The following is a 20,265-nucleotide window of genomic DNA, read 5'->3' on the forward strand; positions in this document are numbered from 1 at the left end:
TTCTACTAGAGAAATTAATTACTGAGTTAAATGGTAATGATACCATAATGGCTTTATGGTAGAATGTCACCAAGATATGTACTTTGGTGGCATCCTGAGGGCAACTCATAAGTATATAACTATATTCCATAAAATTATAGCAAGCAACAGGAGATTCTCCTACAGTTTCAATGTTTATAGTAAATGTGGTTTTTTTTCCTTTGAATTCAACATATATTCTTTGAAATAATTTTTGTGCTTAATCTTTGTAGTAGAATTCAACCCCTGAGGAATCACTTGTGAAGCACATGTTTCCTTTATAAGAAAATACCAGAACAGCATTGATCCTAGCGTTTTACTATGAGTTATTACTTGTGGAAAATGTCAGTAAGGATAAAAATAAGTTTAAAAATTTCTTTATGCATCAGAAATGGAATCAGCAGCTTTTAGCCCAAGGCACTTTATGCCATGGGAGTCAAGCACTCTTTGGAGAGACATAGTTAATAAGTTCTCAAGGGGGAATACAGCAACCTGTAATTAATTTTTCACAAAAAATGAAACCAGGCAAAAGACTGAGTCCCCTAGGAATGGATACCAAATAATCTTAAATTTGCACAAAGTTGATAACCCAAAACAGATTTCCTATTTATTTTCAAAACACTATTTGTAAAATATACATCAGAAAAACTGGCTCTAGTAATGTTTTATGCAGGACCCGTGCTGACCCTTGTCTCTAAATGGATTTCTAGCTATTATACCCTTTCCCAGAAATAAGCTTTTTAAATGCAACTTCAGAAATATTTAGTATACATATAATAGTCATTTCACTGCAAGGTTTTCTTTAAATAATTGCCACCAAATTGGTTCCCATGGTCACCTCATGCATCACAGAGATACATTTGGCAGGTAAACAGTTCCTTAGCAACATTACCACTACCTTTTATAGTGCTTTTTAGTAGACACAAATAAGGTTTGCATTCAATCAGTAATAAACCCCAGTTTCAGTCATGCAGTAGATCTAGAATATCTGGCTCAGATTATCTGATTTATTCAAAGCAGTTAATGTTCTTGCCAAATCTCACACTGCCAAGCACATTTCAGGGATTTTTTAAAGCAGCATCCTGTCCAAAGCAGGAGAAAAAGGCTTGAGGTTTATGAGGAAGGTGCAGATCCTCAGTAATGAAGTTGTGCTCTGCACTGACCATACAAACAAGGCCAGTCTTTGAAGTCTTTGTTCCAGCTACAAAGACTGATGACATGTAAATACACATAAACAAACCTGACTTTGTTATTTGATGTAAGATCTTGTGGCAGATGTCAGACTCCCATTCTCTGAATGCAAAGCTGTCTCCTCCTTCAGAAACTGGCTGCACAGCACTTGCCTCACACCATTTCTGAAGGAGGAGGGGATGGTCAGGGCACCTGCAAATGCAGGAGGCAATGCCAGTGTCCTGTTCTCTCACCACTGACTGTGTGCTCCAGGCTCTCTTTTTAGTTCTGGCTGGTTTTGTCTTAAACTGGCCTCAACAGCAACAGCTAATTTTTCCCTCTTTATCCCTTTCACATTCAGCAGGAGATTACTTAAATTATTTTATTCTACTGACTATGACTTAGACCTATATGTAAGCAAGTCAAGGGAAAAATGCCACCATGTTAACCTGATCTGAAATCCACTGACACTAAACATGGTTTTAAATCTACTGCGATATCTTCTCAGAATGATGCAGGGACAGTCCTAAAAAGGAAAATTAAAAATTGTGGAAGGCTTTTCTGACCAAAGAGTGTGGTAGGAGAGCCGTGAGAAATCCTCCTTTTCTTAGGTCAAGTTGGGACCATGTAAGTGAATGCAGTGTCTCTATAATGTCCTTCAGCTGAAGACACTTCTCTTTCCAAATGACAAATAGTAAGAAGAAAAATTTTATTTATACCAAAAATGAGTCACCTGCTCCAACTGTGCTCTCTATTTATTTTGTAGATGCCAGATAACTGTCTTTCAACTGCTGAAAATTCACACCCAAGACAAGCAGTAAAATTTTAATAAATGTTTGAGACAGGAATCCAGAAGAGTACTTATCCCAGAAGATGCCACAAATGCTTTGCTTGGCTCACAGATATACATATTTAATGGGCCACAGCCCAATGGTTTTCTAAGTAGGTTTAAGTCTCCATTTAGCTAACACACTTAGTAGTGTGGAAACACCAGCACTTTACCAGTTACTATGCCCAGACAAATTTCAGTGTTAATGAGAGATTGCTACAAAGAATGACCTGGCAAAAATAGCAGTGACAGGAGACTGTGAAATCATTAGTCTCAGAGAACACTGAAGAAAGGAATATACAATTTAGAAAACCAAAGGAAAACAGAAAAAAAAACCCCTGACTGCTTACTACAAACCCTAGGATAAATGCAGATTTTATTCAAGCCAATTTCAGTTTCCATTTTGCCAGCAAGGGTGGCTCCATGCCAGGTAAAATTCATCTCTCCTGCTGCATCCCGAGACCTGCAGGGTGGGACCAACCAAGCCAGGTCCCTATCTGATTTCCCAGTCTGCAGCTGTCCTTTCTCATCAGTCACAATGGTTCATTACATTTGTAAAAGTTACCTTAACTCAGAATCTCTACTGGGCAGCGAAGAGCCAAACAGGAGGAGATGAAAAACCTGCAGCACTCCTGTTGCCAAGGTGCGGGAGACGGGAAAAGAGGGAAGAGCTCCTGAGTTGTTGCCATGACTGCAAGGAAAAAGGCTTTACTATGTGAAGAGCTAATCATTTCAAAATGCTCCATCCCTTGAGGATGTGCATGAACCTTGAAGGGAAATTTCACACTAAGCATTCAGAAGCTGTCATTCGCACATCTGTATAATTTTCTTGTGCTAATTCCACTTCCCTTTTATTTCTTTTTTTCTCTCTAAATTGGATGAACCGTAGTAGTGGCACCAAACTACAGAGCCTTGCTATATGCTCGTTAACCCTATGTTTCAAAGCAGGAAATAATGAAAAGCTCATTCCTCTCAAATTAAAATTGCATTCCACAGCCTTCATCTTATCACACAAATGCCAGAATTCTGCTACTAAAAGGCATGAACTAGTGATGGAAATTTCTAAAGCTTCAAACGAAGCTTTCCATTTTCTTAACATAGATCTCCTTTAAAATGCAAGGTGGATTTTTTTTGCTTTAATCCCTTTTTGTACTTTTACACAGAGCATTTTTTATCTTGTAATTGTTCATTCAGCAACTCTTCTAATGCGTGAGCCCATAACAAGGTGATTTGGTAAGGTTTAAACTCAGCTTCCCCCCTACCTTTCAGTCTGTAGTACTCAGCCTACCCATCACAGAAGAGAATTCAGCAATAAAAGCTTGGCTTTATTTGGGGCTTAGTCAGAGCTAAATGTAATAGTACCATTCCAGGAATCACCACCTGGTGATTCAGGTGCAAGTGTCTGTTCCCTCCTCCAAGCCATGGAAAGAAAAATGTAAATGTTTCAGTGTCCAATACTGTTCTGGAAGGCCATTTAAACCACCCCGTTTCACTTTGCACCAATGAACTATGAGCACACTCCCTTTGTTTCACAGGAAGAGGGACAAGAAAATCCAAAACCCCACAAAGCCCACTGCAAGAGCATGGGAAGAATTTCACTGTGGGAAGCCCATGACATTTCCTGCAGGAGAAACATTTACTCCAGACCTAAACACCACTCCCTGCCAGCTCCACTTTCCTGCTAGCAGTTCCCCAGTGAGAGAGAGGGACCGAGCCAGGGACAGGTGATGGTGGCAAACAACAGCTGCCTGTGGTGGTGCAGTTCAAGAAAGCCACAGTTCATCTGAGGGACACAATTCTCAACTGGTTATATCAAGAGCAAACGTGTTCAGGCAATTTGTGATCCATGATCAGAAGAGCACAGTTCCAGAGAGTGAGCACTGGGAGACATGAAAGCATTGGGGCACTGTGGGGTAAAACACTCAGCCAGACTCCTACCGACAATAAAAAAGAATCAGAACAAGCTAACTATGCCTTGGGAAATAGATTGCTGACTTGATAGCAAACATTTGCCTATTTTGCTACCTCAAAGCCCCCAAGTTTGCTTAGAACAAAGAGCAGAATTAATGCATTCTCATTACGCAGAAACTCACTGTAATTTAATCAGCTATTTAGCGAAGACTTCAGCAGATAGCTAAATTTCACTTTTAAAAGGCATTTCTTCCACAACACTGACGTTCATGATGTTACCAAAAACTTTTCTGAAGTCTAAGCAAGATGCTCAGCTTAGACAAGATGCCAATAAAAAGATGACACACTTCAGTTTTAGTTCTCACATTCTTGCAAACACAGGGACAATCAATCAGTTTAGCTGAGCACAACTCAAATTAAACAAGGCATCTAATTCACTCATCTAATTTTTCAGTGTTAACTACTAGCTCTCCAGAGACAGAGTCAGCCACAGTTGCTACTTTTCCTCCAACTTACTGCAGTGATAGAAAAGAAAACCCACCTCACTGCCCCCTCCAAATTTGTCATCCCACAAGGGTTAAGGAGTTTCTCAGAGAGCACAGTGCAGGGCTGGCTGCTGAGGATGGACTGGTAAGCAGGACAGCACAAGTGGGTACAGTTTAAATGAGGATGCAACTTTAACTGCTCAAGCAACCTCCAGCAGCTTAAAACTCAGAGTAACGCAGGTCCCATGGCAGCTCCCTGGCATTTCATCAATCTGCAGCTGCCTGCACATAAATTCCACCTTTTCAGAAGATGCAACCTGTAACAATCTCCACGCTAGACAGAGAAGCTCTGGTAGCTGTCAACCTCCCAAGGTCACCCTGCTCTCATCAGAGCAGCCAAGGTACAAACAAGAAACACGTCAGAGAAAGATGAAGAGCAGCAGCTGTGTAACTCCAAAACACCCACCTCATGCTCGGGTTTGGGATCACAAAGTGGCAGACACAGCTGGTATGGGATGGCTGCACCTCATGTCTGCAAATGTCAGAAATCAAGGGGCATGATCCAATAACAATCAATTCCCTTCCCAGAACCAGCTTGCCAGGGCAGCTGGGAAGGCAGAAAGGCAAATGTGCAAATGCCTTTTCACCAATTACTCAGTGCCAAAGGCTGCCAGGAAAACACACAGACAGCCCAGGGCAGCAGGGACAGCTTCATGGAGAGGTGGCTCAGGATATCAAGCTGTGGGAATAAGGAGGAAGGGGGGACACTCAAAAAGATGGTGTTTGTCTTCCCAAGTAAACATTATGGTGATGGAGCTCAGCTTTCCTGGGGATGGCTGAACACCTGCTTGCCCTTGGGAAGTGGTGAATTAATTCCTTATTTTGCTCTGCTTGTGTGTGCAGCTCTTGCTTTACCTGTTAAACTGCCTTTACCTCAGCCCACAAGTTTTCCCCTTTTCTGATCCTCTCCCCCAGCCCACTGGTCAGGGAGTGAGTGAGTGGCTGTGTGGAGCTTAGTTGCTGATTGGAGTTAAACCAGAACAGGGTGTTATGCCCCCAAAGTTAAAACTATTAAAATATCAGCTTCCAAGCACTCAGAACAACTAGAAGTGACCTGTTCATCAAGATGGCTGTGCAGAGCCATCCTACTCTCAGCCCCAAAGAGCAATAGATCTGTCTCTATTGTACCTTGGAGGAAAAAACACACTAAGCAGTAACAACACCCTCTCTAACAAACATTTTTTAAAAACATATCTAACTCTTCTACTGGAAAAACACAGCTTTGTTTGTTCTTAGGTTCTGTTGACAAGAACTCTCAAAGTTGAGAGTTGCAGCTCTTCCTATAGTGGCCTCTTTTGATGAAAAAATATTAAATAAGCCATTACAACCATGCCAAGACCACTGTATTTCATACCTCCAATCCTATTACCAAATGAACAGATACTGGTAAAACATCAGCCAGTTATTTCCCAGACAGTGCCAATATCATGTTGACAGAAAACAAGTAGAATGGAGGTTTAAATCAGAAAGAAAATGAGAGATTTGGGAAGACTGGAGAACCTCATCATGCCAGGAGGTCAAAGGATTTTTTCAGCAACTCACTTCTTTGCCACTGGAAATGGATAAGACGTTTACAGGCCTCTGATCTTCAGAACAGTCCCTCACACAAAAGGTGAGATGATTTCAAAGAACAGGGGCTGTATTACACATTTATAGATCACAGGCATATTTAACAGGTCAGAGGGCCTAAAAAGATTAAAACATCAATGTTTGTAGAGTAACAGCTTCTTGGGAAAGCTATGCCAAGACATCATCATCAAGCAGAGTTTGCCAGGCTCTAAAACCTCAAAAAGCATTTGTGGAGTGTCAGATGGAGCTTTGAAATCCATCTCACATTCTTCTTTGTTTTGCCATCTTGCCCTTAAACCTTAAAGTACTAAACCTGAGACAGACAAGTGAATTTATAAAACCTGCCATGGCAGCTACAGATTAGTATTTGATTACAGCTCCTGGCATGTGCTGAACCACCAGATCATCAGCCCAGTGACCACTTGTAGGCAGAGGACTCACCCAGCAGAGAAGGGAGATAGAACATCAAACCACGAGTTCATACATTTGACAGGGTCTTCTGGAGCATTATATTTACCTATTTATGTATAGCTATATATATGTATATCAATATATATATATATTCATTTTAAAATGGTTGCTCCACCACCTACAAGGTAAAACTCCATCACTACAGTGACTAATGCAGCAGAATACACATGGATAATATGCAGTTGTTCCCAGCAGCAACTTGATTAAACAACTAAAAGAACTTGAGGAGACCAGAAAAATCACAGTAACTAAAATACAAGAAATTTAGTGATATTCATTGCCTTTCATCAGTTATTTCTCCAGAATTTATGTGTTTGACATGCATGGGACTAGAACTGAAAGAATAACACTTGTTGGATATTGTTAAATCTTCTGTACTTGCCAGAATTACTTCTGGCAAGTAGAATTTTTGTAAATTTTTATCCAATTAGTGTATACAACAAATGTTTCTTATGTGCAGCTGAACTCAGCTTCCTGGAAAACATCCCTACAAATGGCCATCTGATTAGTCCCCATCAGGAGGAACATACTGTATCTGAATAGGAGGATTGGGAGAAAAACAAATGACCAAAAAATGCAGTAGGCACACTGCTATGATCCCAAGAGAGAACAGTACCTTTGCTCATCTGAGGCACAATTTCAAAAGGATGGGGGAAAATCCAGCTTATCTTCCAAAGTCTTTTTATTGCTTTTTTCAGGTCAGTGACTGAAACCACACACCATCCTTCTGGAACCTGAGTGAAGTTTTCTGGTGCTCTGAACAAGTGATTTCAAACACTGAAATTATCTGGATTCTAGTCCTATATCATGCTCTTTCTGAATCTTGTCACAAAGTAACTGATGACTTCAATCACACTGCAACACTGATTTCCTGCCCTGGATCAATACAAAACATTTCTTGATTAGGTTTTTGGTGCTAGGAAGAATTTCATCACTATCAATCTTATTGACTGGCACCTTAAAGTACCAGTATATGAAGCACCCTATATTTATTTTTAAACAAAGGTTTCCACATGTACATATAGACTGAGCCACAAACAATCCACACTGGCAAATAGCTCTCAAAAAATGGGAAAGAAAGGAAAGAGCTGTGAAGGGACAGGGAGTGAGCCCCCAAGGAGAGTGCTGAAGGCAAGAGATACTGGGCAGATTTCAGAGGCAGTGCAGAGTGCTGACAGCACAACTGCAAGAACATTTTGCTTAAATACAGACAAGAGGCATGAAAATCCAATTGAAGAGTCAGTACACATACCATCTAAGGGAGCAAGTATGTCACTTGCTGCTCTCTATTTTAGTGAGAACATTTCACCTCAAAGTATGTATTGAAACCTAAACCATAAGACTATTTTAAAATGTAATTTAAATGTTGCAAGTCTTGCCTCCAGACACAGGTATTTATCTGTCATATTTATATAGCAACTTCATCCTCAAGCTTCCTTAAACATTTCACAATCATATATTTGCACTACTGTGAAATTATGATTACTGCTAGGGTGGCTTCCATAATGATATGCACAGGATATCCCTCAGCAATTAAAAAAACCTTGTGCAGTTTAATTTGGGAGAGCATTATGGTGCAATCCTATTCCCCCTGACTGCATTCAAGGACCTTACCCACACTTTGACAGGAAAACCAAATTCTGTATATAAACCAGCTCCAAATAGCTTCCAGGAATGGTCCAGCCTGTGCACTGGATAAGGCAGAAAAGCTGATAAAAACTTGGCATAGATTAATTAAGGCTATTGCCACACATATTCACAAGCAGGGTGAACTGGAAGTGTTTAACAATACTTAGATTTTTTTTTATCTTTGCAGTCTCAATAGACTCCTTGTAGCTGATTTGTGTATATGTTTGTGACCTATGTATGTGCTATATGCTTTCAAGATGTTTGCTCTGTCTGCACTGAGCTGACCTCAGTGTGATTCAGGAAAACCAAAGTTAGAAGCACAAACTCCTTATTTAGTAAAGGGAGAAAAACAAGTGCCTCCCGGAAAGAGCTGATTTCACAGACCTAGGATGATGACCTAAGGTGGATGTTGTGAAAACCTCCCTACAGCAGCAAGTTTTTCTTATTTATTCTAAATATATATCTTTTTCCTCTCTGCAGTGCCAAAGGTCTGCTGAATTCACACAGATTTAATCGAGATGAAGGAACAGATGGCTGGAGGCCAGCGTTGGAGCATGTCTGGTTGTGTAAAACTGCACACACTTCCAGGGTGCACATGAAGAAGCTTTGTGTGTGAAAGGTGGATGAATAGAAATTCATCTGGAAAAAAAAAAGGAAACATAATGGATATCATACAGGAAGTTTATAATGAGCAATTGAGCCTGGGTCCTCAGGACTGAGTGGCACTGGTCACACATGTGGCCAAAAAGCCCACGCTGATAAGAATAGCTGCAGTCAGCCTGCTTTAGCCAGGAGCCAGTTTGAGAACATATGGCAAAACAAATGATTCAATGCAATCTGCTTGTTCTGCTGCTTCCCCTAAATATTGCTGTACTCACATCCTCTGCTTTTTGCCTTATTACAGTGTTACTATTTCATAGCATGGAAAACACCTGTAGGGATGACAGAGACCTACAGAATTACTAACACGATGCACTGCTGTGGAGATTCTCATGCTGTTTGCATAGATCAGCTTGAGATGTTTACACATATCTTGCTTCTTACTCATGTGAGAGAAAGGAAGAGAAGAAAAAGCCAGAAGACTTATGCTGTTTGCTCCTTTTTCTTCCTTGCACACAAAAATGGATGCATTCTCCCAGTACATCAGGATTTCACACCAGGCACCCCAGTACCACTGCCCTTGTGCTTTGTGAGGCTCACTAGAAAAAGAAGTTTTACCATTTAAACCTCTATTCACATCCTTCAACTTTTTAAAATATCAACTTTCAGGCCTATGATATCCTGAGACAAAAATCTCAGTAAGCCATCAAAGCTTTGAAAACCTTTTTCCTTTTATAGAAGTGGCTGTACAAATAAATAAGCAAACACACTACCCAAGCAGTGACGTCTGAGACATCACTGTCGCCACAACTCATTCGTCTATCAGAAGTCTTGCCATGTTTATTATTTTAAGAGCCACTGATTTCCCCCAGAATCAGACTGTATAGACTATAAAAATCTCCAGTCTGTTGTTCTTTAAAATCAACTTCTCTTAACGGCAAAAGGAAGGTGTTTGAAAACTTGAGCTTTAAGAACTGGGACAACAGGAAGCAAAAATATTCTAAGGTTTTTATTTAGGTTAGTTCTATAAAGCTTAGGCTTTAGAAACAAATCTAACAATTTCTGGGCATCTTAACTAGATGGACTCAGACTGACAGACTGCTCCTGGTTTCAGTGAGGTTCTTTTCCTGGTTCTGTCAGTAAGCTGCTGTGGAACCTTGGATTATTCCCTCGTCCCTGTGTTCTGCCTTTCTTTGCTCTCTTCCTTCCTGGGCACTAATCCTGACCCTTTGCAGTTCTAAACATGTACCCTGGCATATTGTAGGTAGTCCACTAAAATGATGGCACTACTCACAGAGAACACTTACACTTATAGTGTAAATATATACAGTTAATTAATCTGTATATATATACATATAAACATTTCCACTGCCAGTTCCAATTCTGGTTGTCATCTACAGAAATTCATCTTATGGGGCACAGTACCATGTCACAGTGCAGCTCCAAGTTTAGGTCTCCTTTATTAGTGTGAAGTCGCACATATCCTTTCTTCTTCACGTATTGGTACCTCACAACATCATCTTCAATAGCAGCTGCATCAAAGCAAAAGACAGTAATTAGATCTGCCAGCTTGCTCATTGATCCTTAGAACTCATCAGTAAACAATTCACAGAACCTACTGTCTGACCCCTTCTCCTATGGTACTGGGTCGTGAGGGATCCTACTCTGCAATTCATGTATGATAACCTTGCATTAATCTCTGTGCAAAACACTTTCCATTATAGTAAAGCACCAGCTCTTTGAGAACCAACCAAATAATGTATATTTTAAACCCCAGAAGCATTCAGTATTACAAACTATAATTTTCAAGCAATGTCTACCAACCACAAACATTACTTTGAACCCGAATTGCTTCTTGTCAGTCCTGGAAGCCAAGCAGGTAGTCATCAGTCAACCACAAAGTGCTGACATGCAGAGACCTACCCAGTTCAGAAAACAACTGGAGCTGTTACTGGGGACATTACTGGTAAGTCAAACCAAAGGATCAATCGATGATGTTTCCATTCCCATTTTGTCAAAATGTCCAGTTAGTCAGATATTTTCTGTACTCAGTCACCTTCATATCACTGTAACTAACCAAGTAAAGGAACTGAATTTGGTAAACATAGTTCTAGCAATGCCTTCAATCTTTGTCTAAGTAATTGCAACCTAAATTTTAGTGTTCAACTTTCTCAACTGGAAATACTAATGACTCAGCTATTTAATCCATACCCAAAATAAAAAAGAAATCTTACTCATTTGTGTTTATGTTGGAGAATAAGAGGAAAACTTTATTGTATTAAAATGTATTTTTGTGTGAGAAGCAGTAAACTAAAAGTTACCATCACAAAATTTGCTGTTGTTCTAATTAATACTGGGGTAGGTCACAAAGGTGGGCAAAGTTTTGTATGGTATCTGAGGAGAGATTATATTTCATTCCTAACTTAGAAAAGGGGATATGTCAATTTGTCATCTCTAGCCATAGAAAATGTCTTATTAATTTTGGTTCAAAAGAAGTAACAGTCATTCAAAGCCAAAGCTTGATCATGATTGCCCCAGTATTTCCAGAACAACCTCACTGGAAAGTAAGGATATATCTGGTCAGGGAATACATTTCCATGGCATCAGCACTGCACTGACCAATTACCAATGCATTCTTTCAGTCCTCATAAATGTACGTGTGCTAAGGAGCACACTTTGAAACTCAGAAATAAAGAAATGGTTTGCAGGGAGGTGGTTCTGGTACCTGCTTCGTGGGTAGTTTCAGGCACCATTGCAGTGGAGGTGAAGGAAGCACTTACAGCTCCAGTGGAATAGTGAGCCTGTTTGCAGAGGAAAAAGCAAGAGAAAAAAAAATTAGATCTTTGAATTTATCTACCAAAGATACTATATAAGCATTCAAAACACATAAATGCTATCCTTCTAAAGGCAGACTTTCTGCTCTAGCTCCTACTGAAGGAAACAAATACCCAGTGCAGTGATAATTCTCCATCTGTTGCCCACATTTGCTCTGATGAAGCTGTAGTTAAGGCTGCTCATGTGCTGAGCCAAAGGGGCTTAATGCTTCCAGTACAGTTTAATACATCACTGTGCAGAGATTCTATTATCACCATTTATTTGCATGGCCATGGGTACAGACAGGCAAGGAGTACTTCTGCCAAGACATCTGTAGAAGTCCCCAGTGCTGCTGAGAGGAAGGAAAATCCAGTGAATCACAGAGATACTGGAGGGGAGAGCAAGCCAGCCCCTCCCACAGCTGGCCCTGCAGTGTGCAGAGGCACTGTCCCATGGCTCCCAAGGTCTATTTTGAGCTCTGTAATTCTGCAGAAGGGAAATGTTAACGTCACACATGGATTTTGTAGTAAATTACAAAGATCTAATAAAGCCAGAGACATGTTTAGCAGTTCCAGGGAAATGCCTGTAAAGAGTCCAGCCAGGTCATTGCTCATTCCCTAAGGTTTCACTGCATTCTAAGCAAGTTTACAGCTATGCCCACCCACGTCATAAGCTGACAATCCCACTCCTCAACATGTGTAGAGCTCATCCTTATCTCTGCCCTCTTTTTTCTTCTCCTTTTTTTTTTTTTAACACTACAATGTCCCAAAAAAGAGGGCATTTGTGATCTTACTCCTTGGTCACAAACACTCCCTAATCTGTCTCTAAGCCCTCTCATAAAAGCTGTTTGCTGCACTGCTGTTAGTTTTCATGTAAGTGTAATCAAAGCAAGTAGGCACACACATCCCAGAATTATTAAAGGGCAGAAGAATACTCTCTCTTGCCCATTTGAAACAGCCTTTGATGTAGGAAATCTAGATGCAAATGGATTGTTTCTCTTGACAACCATGAACATGCACCTGGAAGAACATCCTTTAAAATACCCCACTAAACCTGCATTCCAGTGGAAAAAGAAAATGGAGGAGCAGCTGTGGATGATTTATGCATTTGTCCACACCAGAAATGATTCACTTGCACTACCCTTAAGGTGTGCTCTCTCTGCCAATAAATGCAGGAAGCAATGATAAACAAACTCAAAATGAGAGATTATAACCTGGGAAAAAGTTTCTGCCAACACATGCATAACCACATCAGAAGGATTCCTCCTTCTCATTGTCATTCAGTTCTCAAATGTTTAGGTTCATTTGCAATGATTTAACAAATAGAAACTCACTGGCACATACAGAGCATGTCTAAGGAATCCTGATATGAATCTGATTTTTTAATCTATGACAAATTTCTGTGTGAGAGGAAACAGAAGGAGCAGTGCCTGTTTATATTGCAATACGGCCTCTAAGAAGAAAAACAACTATTACCATTCTTGAAGAAGTCAATCAGTACCAAACTACAAATTAAATCAACTTACTGCATTCAGCTTATCCACTTTCTTCTTTTCAGGAGCCTTCATAGTAGCTGCTAAAATATCATCACCTTTGAATTCCTTATAAAGCTCCAGTAAAGTCTCTCGGGTCTCTGTATTTGTATTTTTCAAATAGTAAGATGGATCTGATTTTGCTTTTTCTTCATCTAGGTAAGACAAAGTTAAATCACTCAGAATTGAAAGAAACATTGTATTTTGTTCTCCTTCAGTTTATTACATAACTAATTACACAAAAATTTTCCAGCTATTAATACTACTTTGTTTTTTAATAAGAGGTCTAGCAACTATATATATTCCTCCAGACACAGTGACAAATAGCATAACACTAATGACAGTGAAACCCAACATATAGCACAATAAATGCCAATATGATGTACAAGAAAAACAAAAACCCAAGCCAACTATCATGAAAATTTACTTGTAACCACTAGAAATCATCTAAGTCCACTCAAGTCTTGTAAAATTTTTATAGAACAATAAAGACAAAATACAGTTGGGTACAATATAAACTTCTCTCCTTCATCTCTTCATTTAATGGCCAGGCCTGTGATACACAAATCCCAGGATCAGATATTTAATGTGACAGTAGGGGAAGAAGGTTGCTGGACTGGACTGTGGAATTTGATTTAGTTAATATTTTAATTTAATATTTAATTTTAACAAGTTTAACTCATCCTCTGTCTTGGTATGCTTATTATTTGCTGGGTATTAGATATTCAATATCTGAGATAATACTCACTTATTCTGATTGGGTAAATAAAAGAGATGCTTGCTTGCACAACAGTAGATTTTAAAAACCCAAAACTCAGATATGAGCATAATAAGCTAAGCACTGAGAGATGTCCTTCCAGAAAACTGAGTCAACTGCACGGAATCATCTTCAGACTTTGCATGTTTGGGTTGGTGTTTTCTCAGCCTACCTTCAATTCATCCTTACCTGGATCAATTATTTTTATGTTGTTCTTAACATGAAAGAAGTTTGAGACATTGAACTTATCCAGGTTTGTTGGATCCTGAAAATAAAAATAATTTAAAAAACTAATATCAGAGACCTTAGTAGGCACATATTCCAAGCAACAGACTAGACTGAAGGGCAGACACCATAATAAATAAACAGGGAGACAGAGTAACTTCCATACTCCCCAAACCACAGAAAGATGAAAAAAATATAAAGCAATCAACCCCAACCAACATCAGCAACGAGTCAGTTCACAGCAGACTCCTCAGGGATCTGCAATTCAGTTCCAAACACAATATTACACATTTATCACCTACAGAAGTTACGACCAGAACTCAGCTGAGTCTCCCCTATCCTAGAGAAGGAAGAATAATGCAATCCCCTTTGTTCTGAGCTGTGGTCTAAGATCTATGCAAAAGCACATCAGCTATCCTGCTATTTATAATCCTAGGCCTGATTTGCACATGCTCTGTGAACTTTTGCAATGCATCTCAAAATACAAAAACCTCAGAGCAAGTCTCTGCAGTAAGAACTGTACTGACAGTTGTTTTTTGGTTTTTTTTTTACTAGTCCTTACAGAACTATGTTTAAAAATTATGAAAAAAAAAAAAAAAGAAAAGAAAAAAGCTATTATGAAAATTCAATTTAGTGACCACTGGTGGAAAATAGCAAAACCACACAGTCCATTAACTGTGATCCTTTATGCTATCTCTAGGCAACTTTCTGCAGAACTCTGACCTTTTGTTAGAGAGAGTGGGACAAGGAATGCCCACTGGTGATCTAGGTTACTTCATACTATTATTAAACAGTCTTTAATCCTCTCCTTACAATGACTTCAAGGCTTTCTCCTCAAGCTCCTCTGCAGCACAGAAAGGTCAAAACACCAGCCCAGGACACCCAGTCACAAACGGAAAGTCTATCTCACAGAAAACAATTCAAACTTTAAAATACCATACTAACAAAATAATATGCAATGTTTTCTAGTTCAGGATAAAAATAATGCAACATATTATGCAAAAAACTATGACCTAACATGAACAGTAATAAATACATTATCATAAAAAATTTAACAAAGCTTCTCAGACCACCATGGTTGACAAAAAGTTTGACAATTTCATCTCTGGCAGAAGTAATGCTTAATACAAGCAGAGCTGCTAGCTCCACAATTTATAAAAGGATCTAATTATGCCTTTCATTCATCCCTGAAATGGTATGCTTCCACCAGAGAGTGCATTTTTAGTTTTATTGCTGGTAGTAAAACCAAAACACATTTATGAAATCAAGCTGTGTAATTCTGCACCTTAATGAGACCTCCTGGCTTTCTGCTGTCCCCTTTCCTAATCACCAGATAACAATTTTCTATTGTTTTCTGTCCCACTATATCCCTCCAACAGGTCTTCATTGAGACAAAAAAACTGCCCCAAAAAGTTACATCTTTAAGGTTTTGTTTTAGAAACAGACAATCTTTAAATAAAACAAGGAAAAAATAGGAAATTGCAATCTGGTTTTTAGTAATTTTTGTTTCCTCTGACACCAGAACTCAGAGGTACTATTTATTACCTTACATACATATTTATATATGTGAATAGAGATGATTTTGAGCCCTGCTTTCTGACAGTCAACAAGATGCATGGAGAAAATCTGGAGAAAGAACTTTGTGTGTTTTCACAAGACATTTTCACTCTGAAATACTCTGCAGCAATCATGAGCTGCAGCTTTCCAAGACTGCAATCATTGCTCTGCACACAAATGTACTACCTCAAAAGGTGAAGGAAGGAAGGACTGCTTACCCTTTCAGGAAAGGGAAAAAAGAAATCTGTGTATTAATATTAATAGAAATAATAGATTTATAGCAATCCATGTCTGCAGTTCATGACAAAGGTGAAGGGCAAGACTGACTCCTGAAACCAATTTTTCACAGACAGGAGGGAAGGCAGCAGTAAAAATGAAACAGAAAACACCTTCATGATGTTCCTCTAAATAAAGCACCTTCATTTATTGACTTATTGATTGTTTAAAAATAAATAAAGGACATCACGGCTGCCAGTGCCTTACAAAACCCAGGGCCTTGTGCTCAGGGCACCACAAATCAGATTAGTTCACACTGTTTAACAGCCACAGTCCATTCAAATATCTATGTGGCTTAACCAGCCTAATCACAGGCATTGAGCAACTCCAGCAAAATGCTGACAGCCTCTTCTTGCAGGGGATTTCTCTGGGCTCTCCAAATCACCAGCAGCCCCCTCTTTGGCAGTGCAGCTATTACTGTGTGCAGGACAGCAGAGGCCATGGGGCAGCTCCCTCCCCTTGCAGCCCAGCTGTCCACCTGCCCTCTGGCAGATGTGAACTCCAAATCCCAGATCCAGGGTCCCAAACTCAGGTCCTCTGTCCATCACAACCACGTGGGCCATCTCTTTCAATGGAAACCTTCACAAAGGTTTGGTTCACAGTGTTGTCCCTCGTATTCCTGATTCTGCAAAGCAAGAGTCTCAGCACACTTTGAGAAGGGGGACAACTCACACTCCTACCCTAGAAGAGATTTCCTTCTGTCAGTAGAATAGCTCCTCAAAACTAGATCCTCAAATTGAAATTTGAGTGTCATCTTGTACAGGATCCCTAGGACATGTTTATTCCTGCCTGTAAAATATTGCATCTTGATATACTAAGAGAAGTTCTATTATAATTAGTTTCATTAGAGTTAGTGTGAATCAGAATTAGCATACTGTGAAAATACTGCAGTGAATACTAAGTCAAACACAAGACACCTGCTTCTGTTCCTTCTACCTGCACCCAAGAGGAGAAACACATCTGCCTAGTCCAACCTGTGCTGCAGAAGACACAAACCATTTCCTTACTGGTGGTACTGAGCCCTACAACACAAGATACACATTTTTTAAAGGTAACATTATGAAAATTTTCTAAGTCTTTAGACATATCACTTCAGGAAGAAAACTGTCTAAACACTAATAATTAGCCTGCCAAGCTCCTCTCATTGCATCCATGACAGCTACTGGGCACAGAATCAGAGCAGTCCAAACAAGATGCCACAGAGATGGGCAGACAGACACACATTGTCAAAGCCTCAAGCTCTAATGAGTTAATTGACTCTCCTGGTCAGACAAAGGCTGGACTCATGGGGATGTTCCCAATCCTGTTAAGATTAAGGCCTGGAGCCCAAAGACCTAAAGAAATAAGTTCTGTTAAGTGCACAGAAACCAGAAAGGAAGATGAACCATGGCCTACTTTTGTTTGCCTTAGCATGTTGAAAAATATGTACACAAAACACCATGGCTGGCAGTCTCAGGGTTTTTCTTATTAAGGTTACAAACCATAAACTTACGTTTAGCAAATTACTAGCACAGTTATAGACTTCAAAGGGTTGCTAACTATCATCACTATTAAAAATCTCGTTTTTAATGTTTTCCTGAAAGGTGAGCTCTGAAAACAGGTAATCTCAAGTTTTATTCCACTTGTTTTTTCCTAGTCATTTTCTGGTTTTACCTACTTAGGGAAACAGCTTGAACTCTGTTACTCATGCACCACATAGAAGCCCCCAAAAAGCAGGTTAAAACCAGCAGGTTTAGACTGTGTGATTTCTTTGAGTTCTGATTTCTCTCACCATTTGGTTGGCCATGCTGCATCCCTAATTATGCTCAGGACTGTCAGCCTCACATGCCAACCATGTCCCACTTTTTACCTGCTACTCTGCACGTCCATTGGTGCAGGATTCTCCCTCACAGAGACCTCACCCACAACCGTGAGGAAATCTGCTCTGACCTTCTGTCATGCAAAGAGCAAATGAGGAATAGCTGAGGAGTGAAATATCAATTAACAGTGTGCAGCTCAGCTACCCCCAGTTCTGCTCATTAGCTGTGCTTCCTGCCACAAATGTCAGCAGTGTTTAACAGCTTGTTGGGAGCCATGTCTTGTCCACAGCTGATTAGGTTATATAGAAACAATAAAACTGACAGAAGGAAGCACATAACACTACGAGGCTTTTTTCCCCTTTAACAGCAGCAAACCTGTTAGCATTTACCCAGACTTGGTGTTTTCCTCTCTTCCCCCCTCCATTTCTGCAGTGCAAAGATGCATTTGCTAGCCTGCATCTACCAGGGAAGGCTCTCTGCAGGCTGCCACCAGAGCACTGTGCCTGCTACCCCTGGCACAGCAGGGCAGGGCTTTATTGCCATTCCTTAGGCAAGGAGGAACCCCCACGTGTGCCTCTGCGTCACCTGCAGCACTGCCACTGAGCACAGCCACATTTCTCATTAAATCCCCTGCCAGCACACAGCTCAGCAGTAGCTTTGAAGAGTTTCCAGAGCAGGAGTAATTTCTGCTGCATCCTCACAAACTGAAGTTTGTCTCTTGTTTGTGAACAGAGTCACTGTGGAGGATGATAAATGGACAGGGTGCTGTCAAAGGGGATGTGAAAGCTGGGTATTTCAGCATTCTTACTTTCCTCTCCTCAGGACCTCTCACACTTGCTGGGATGGGAAGTCCATACTGTATCCAGCAAAGCATTAAAGCACTACCTGACCCTGCTCCTCTCTCCTCCTTGAGCTGGGGCAGACACTTGCTTCAGCCTGCCTGGTCTTATAAGAGGGAATGCAGGTATTTATGTGCTCATCATTAAGTTCCACATTATTACACAAAGAATAATTTGCATAATATAGGATTGAAAAACACATGGAATTTACATTCAGACTAATTAACAGTAATTTCTACCAGATTTTGTCATAAAGACTTGACAGAAGACATTGAGATCTAGCAGTAAATCCCCCAAAGATTTACTTGGAAGATAATCTCAATTTAGATTAAACATTTAGACTAAATACTAGCTGCAAACCTGTAAAACATAGGACTGGAAGAACTACCTAGATCTGAATTGAGGTCTAATGCACTATTGTTTCAAAAGCTGTGCTCAGTCCTACCTTGAAACCAATTGCAAAATGGTGAACCAATTGAAATGGTGAACAGCAATGTACCAAGCAGAAGAGGGAGGTAAGAACACTGCAAACAAGTGTTAACAATATCAGCTTTTCCATTACACACACCCTGTCCCCCAGATCTCCAAGTGCTCTACATCCTGCCTTTCCCATTAAGAGTAACTAATTAATCCTACAGTACTCAAGTTGTTTGTCAGCTGGGAACACACTCATGACATTTCAAGGGATGCTGAGTTAGGCTGAGCTGATCATCATCAAGGAAAAGAATGTAAGTGGGTTTAAAGTTGAGAAACATAGACAACATGCAACAGCAAATTCTATTTAAAAGAGACATCAACCAGTACAGATGGGAGAGAAATTATCTGAAATAATGATAAGGAGAGAGAACCTTAGAAAACTATAAGACCTGCACTGCAGAAGATGGAAAACTTGACTTGAGTTTGTAGCAAGATCACAAAGCTAAGACAAGGAAATTTAAACTTTAGTGTAAAGAGCTACAGTCTAAAAACCCAGTCATACTGGGAGTGCTGTATCTAGGGAGGGTACCATATGGAATAATGTCATGTGCATTTCTGTCATCATCAGCAAAATCCTAAACTAGAATCCATGACATCTTCCACCTGAATAGCTCCATTCCAGTATTGCTACTGTGTCTTGCACACCAGGATATGGTATTACTCTTTACCTCCTGCCCTGACTGGCTGGATAATATGGCCATATGCTGATGAAAAACTGCCATGCTCCACCCCAGGACATTTGCATTTCAACAGGGGAAAAAGTAATTGCTGTATATGGACTATGTGTAGGAAGCACTGCGGATTCCTTTAAAAGAGAAGCACATCATAGACCTAACACAGTATTATTAACAACTGAAGTTGTGATTCTGCTTTTTTTAGTCTAGAATTAAAAAAAAAAAAAAAAAAAAGTTGTCCTTTTGGTCAAGTAAATAGCACATAAATAACTGCTACTAGATTCAAAGCAACCAGATGAGATGGTGCTTAGCAGAAAAGATAACAGGGTGGATTACAACTTGTGCTGGAATAATGCTTAGCACCAAGAACAGGAAAGGCATATTATGCAATTCTGCCTCCTCTGAAAAGAGCAAATCTTTCTTGTTTTGTTTTTATTTATATATGTTAGGAGAGAGAAGCCAAGTTTGAGGTCAATTACTATTCTGGTAAAATCCACGCAGACGTAGGCTTGTCCTTTATGTATCAATAAGGAAAAATCTGATCATACAAATAATCTGTAAACATACATCATAC

At 39.8% G+C, this 20,265-nt stretch overlaps 1 protein-coding gene across 1 annotated transcript in view; it reads right to left on the minus strand.

Moving 5' to 3' along the window:
- Positions 1–20,265, minus strand: part of PPIL2 (peptidylprolyl isomerase like 2) — a 67,983-nt gene that overhangs the window by 26,940 nt on the left and 20,778 nt on the right. The window contains exons 9-12 of the mRNA XM_039724491.1: positions 14,034–14,109; positions 13,082–13,242; positions 11,468–11,543; positions 10,168–10,274 (exon numbers count right to left, since the gene is read on the minus strand). Coding sequence (XP_039580425.1) covers positions 10,168–10,274; positions 11,468–11,543; positions 13,082–13,242; positions 14,034–14,109 — 420 coding nt within the window. The remainder of the gene's footprint in view (positions 1–10,167; positions 10,275–11,467; positions 11,544–13,081; positions 13,243–14,033; positions 14,110–20,265) is intronic.

This window comes from Passer montanus, unplaced genomic scaffold (genome assembly GCF_014805655.1).
Source record: "Passer montanus isolate IOZ18808 unplaced genomic scaffold, ASM1480565v1 scaffold53, whole genome shotgun sequence".
NCBI lineage: Eukaryota > Metazoa > Chordata > Aves > Passeriformes > Passeridae > Passer > Passer montanus.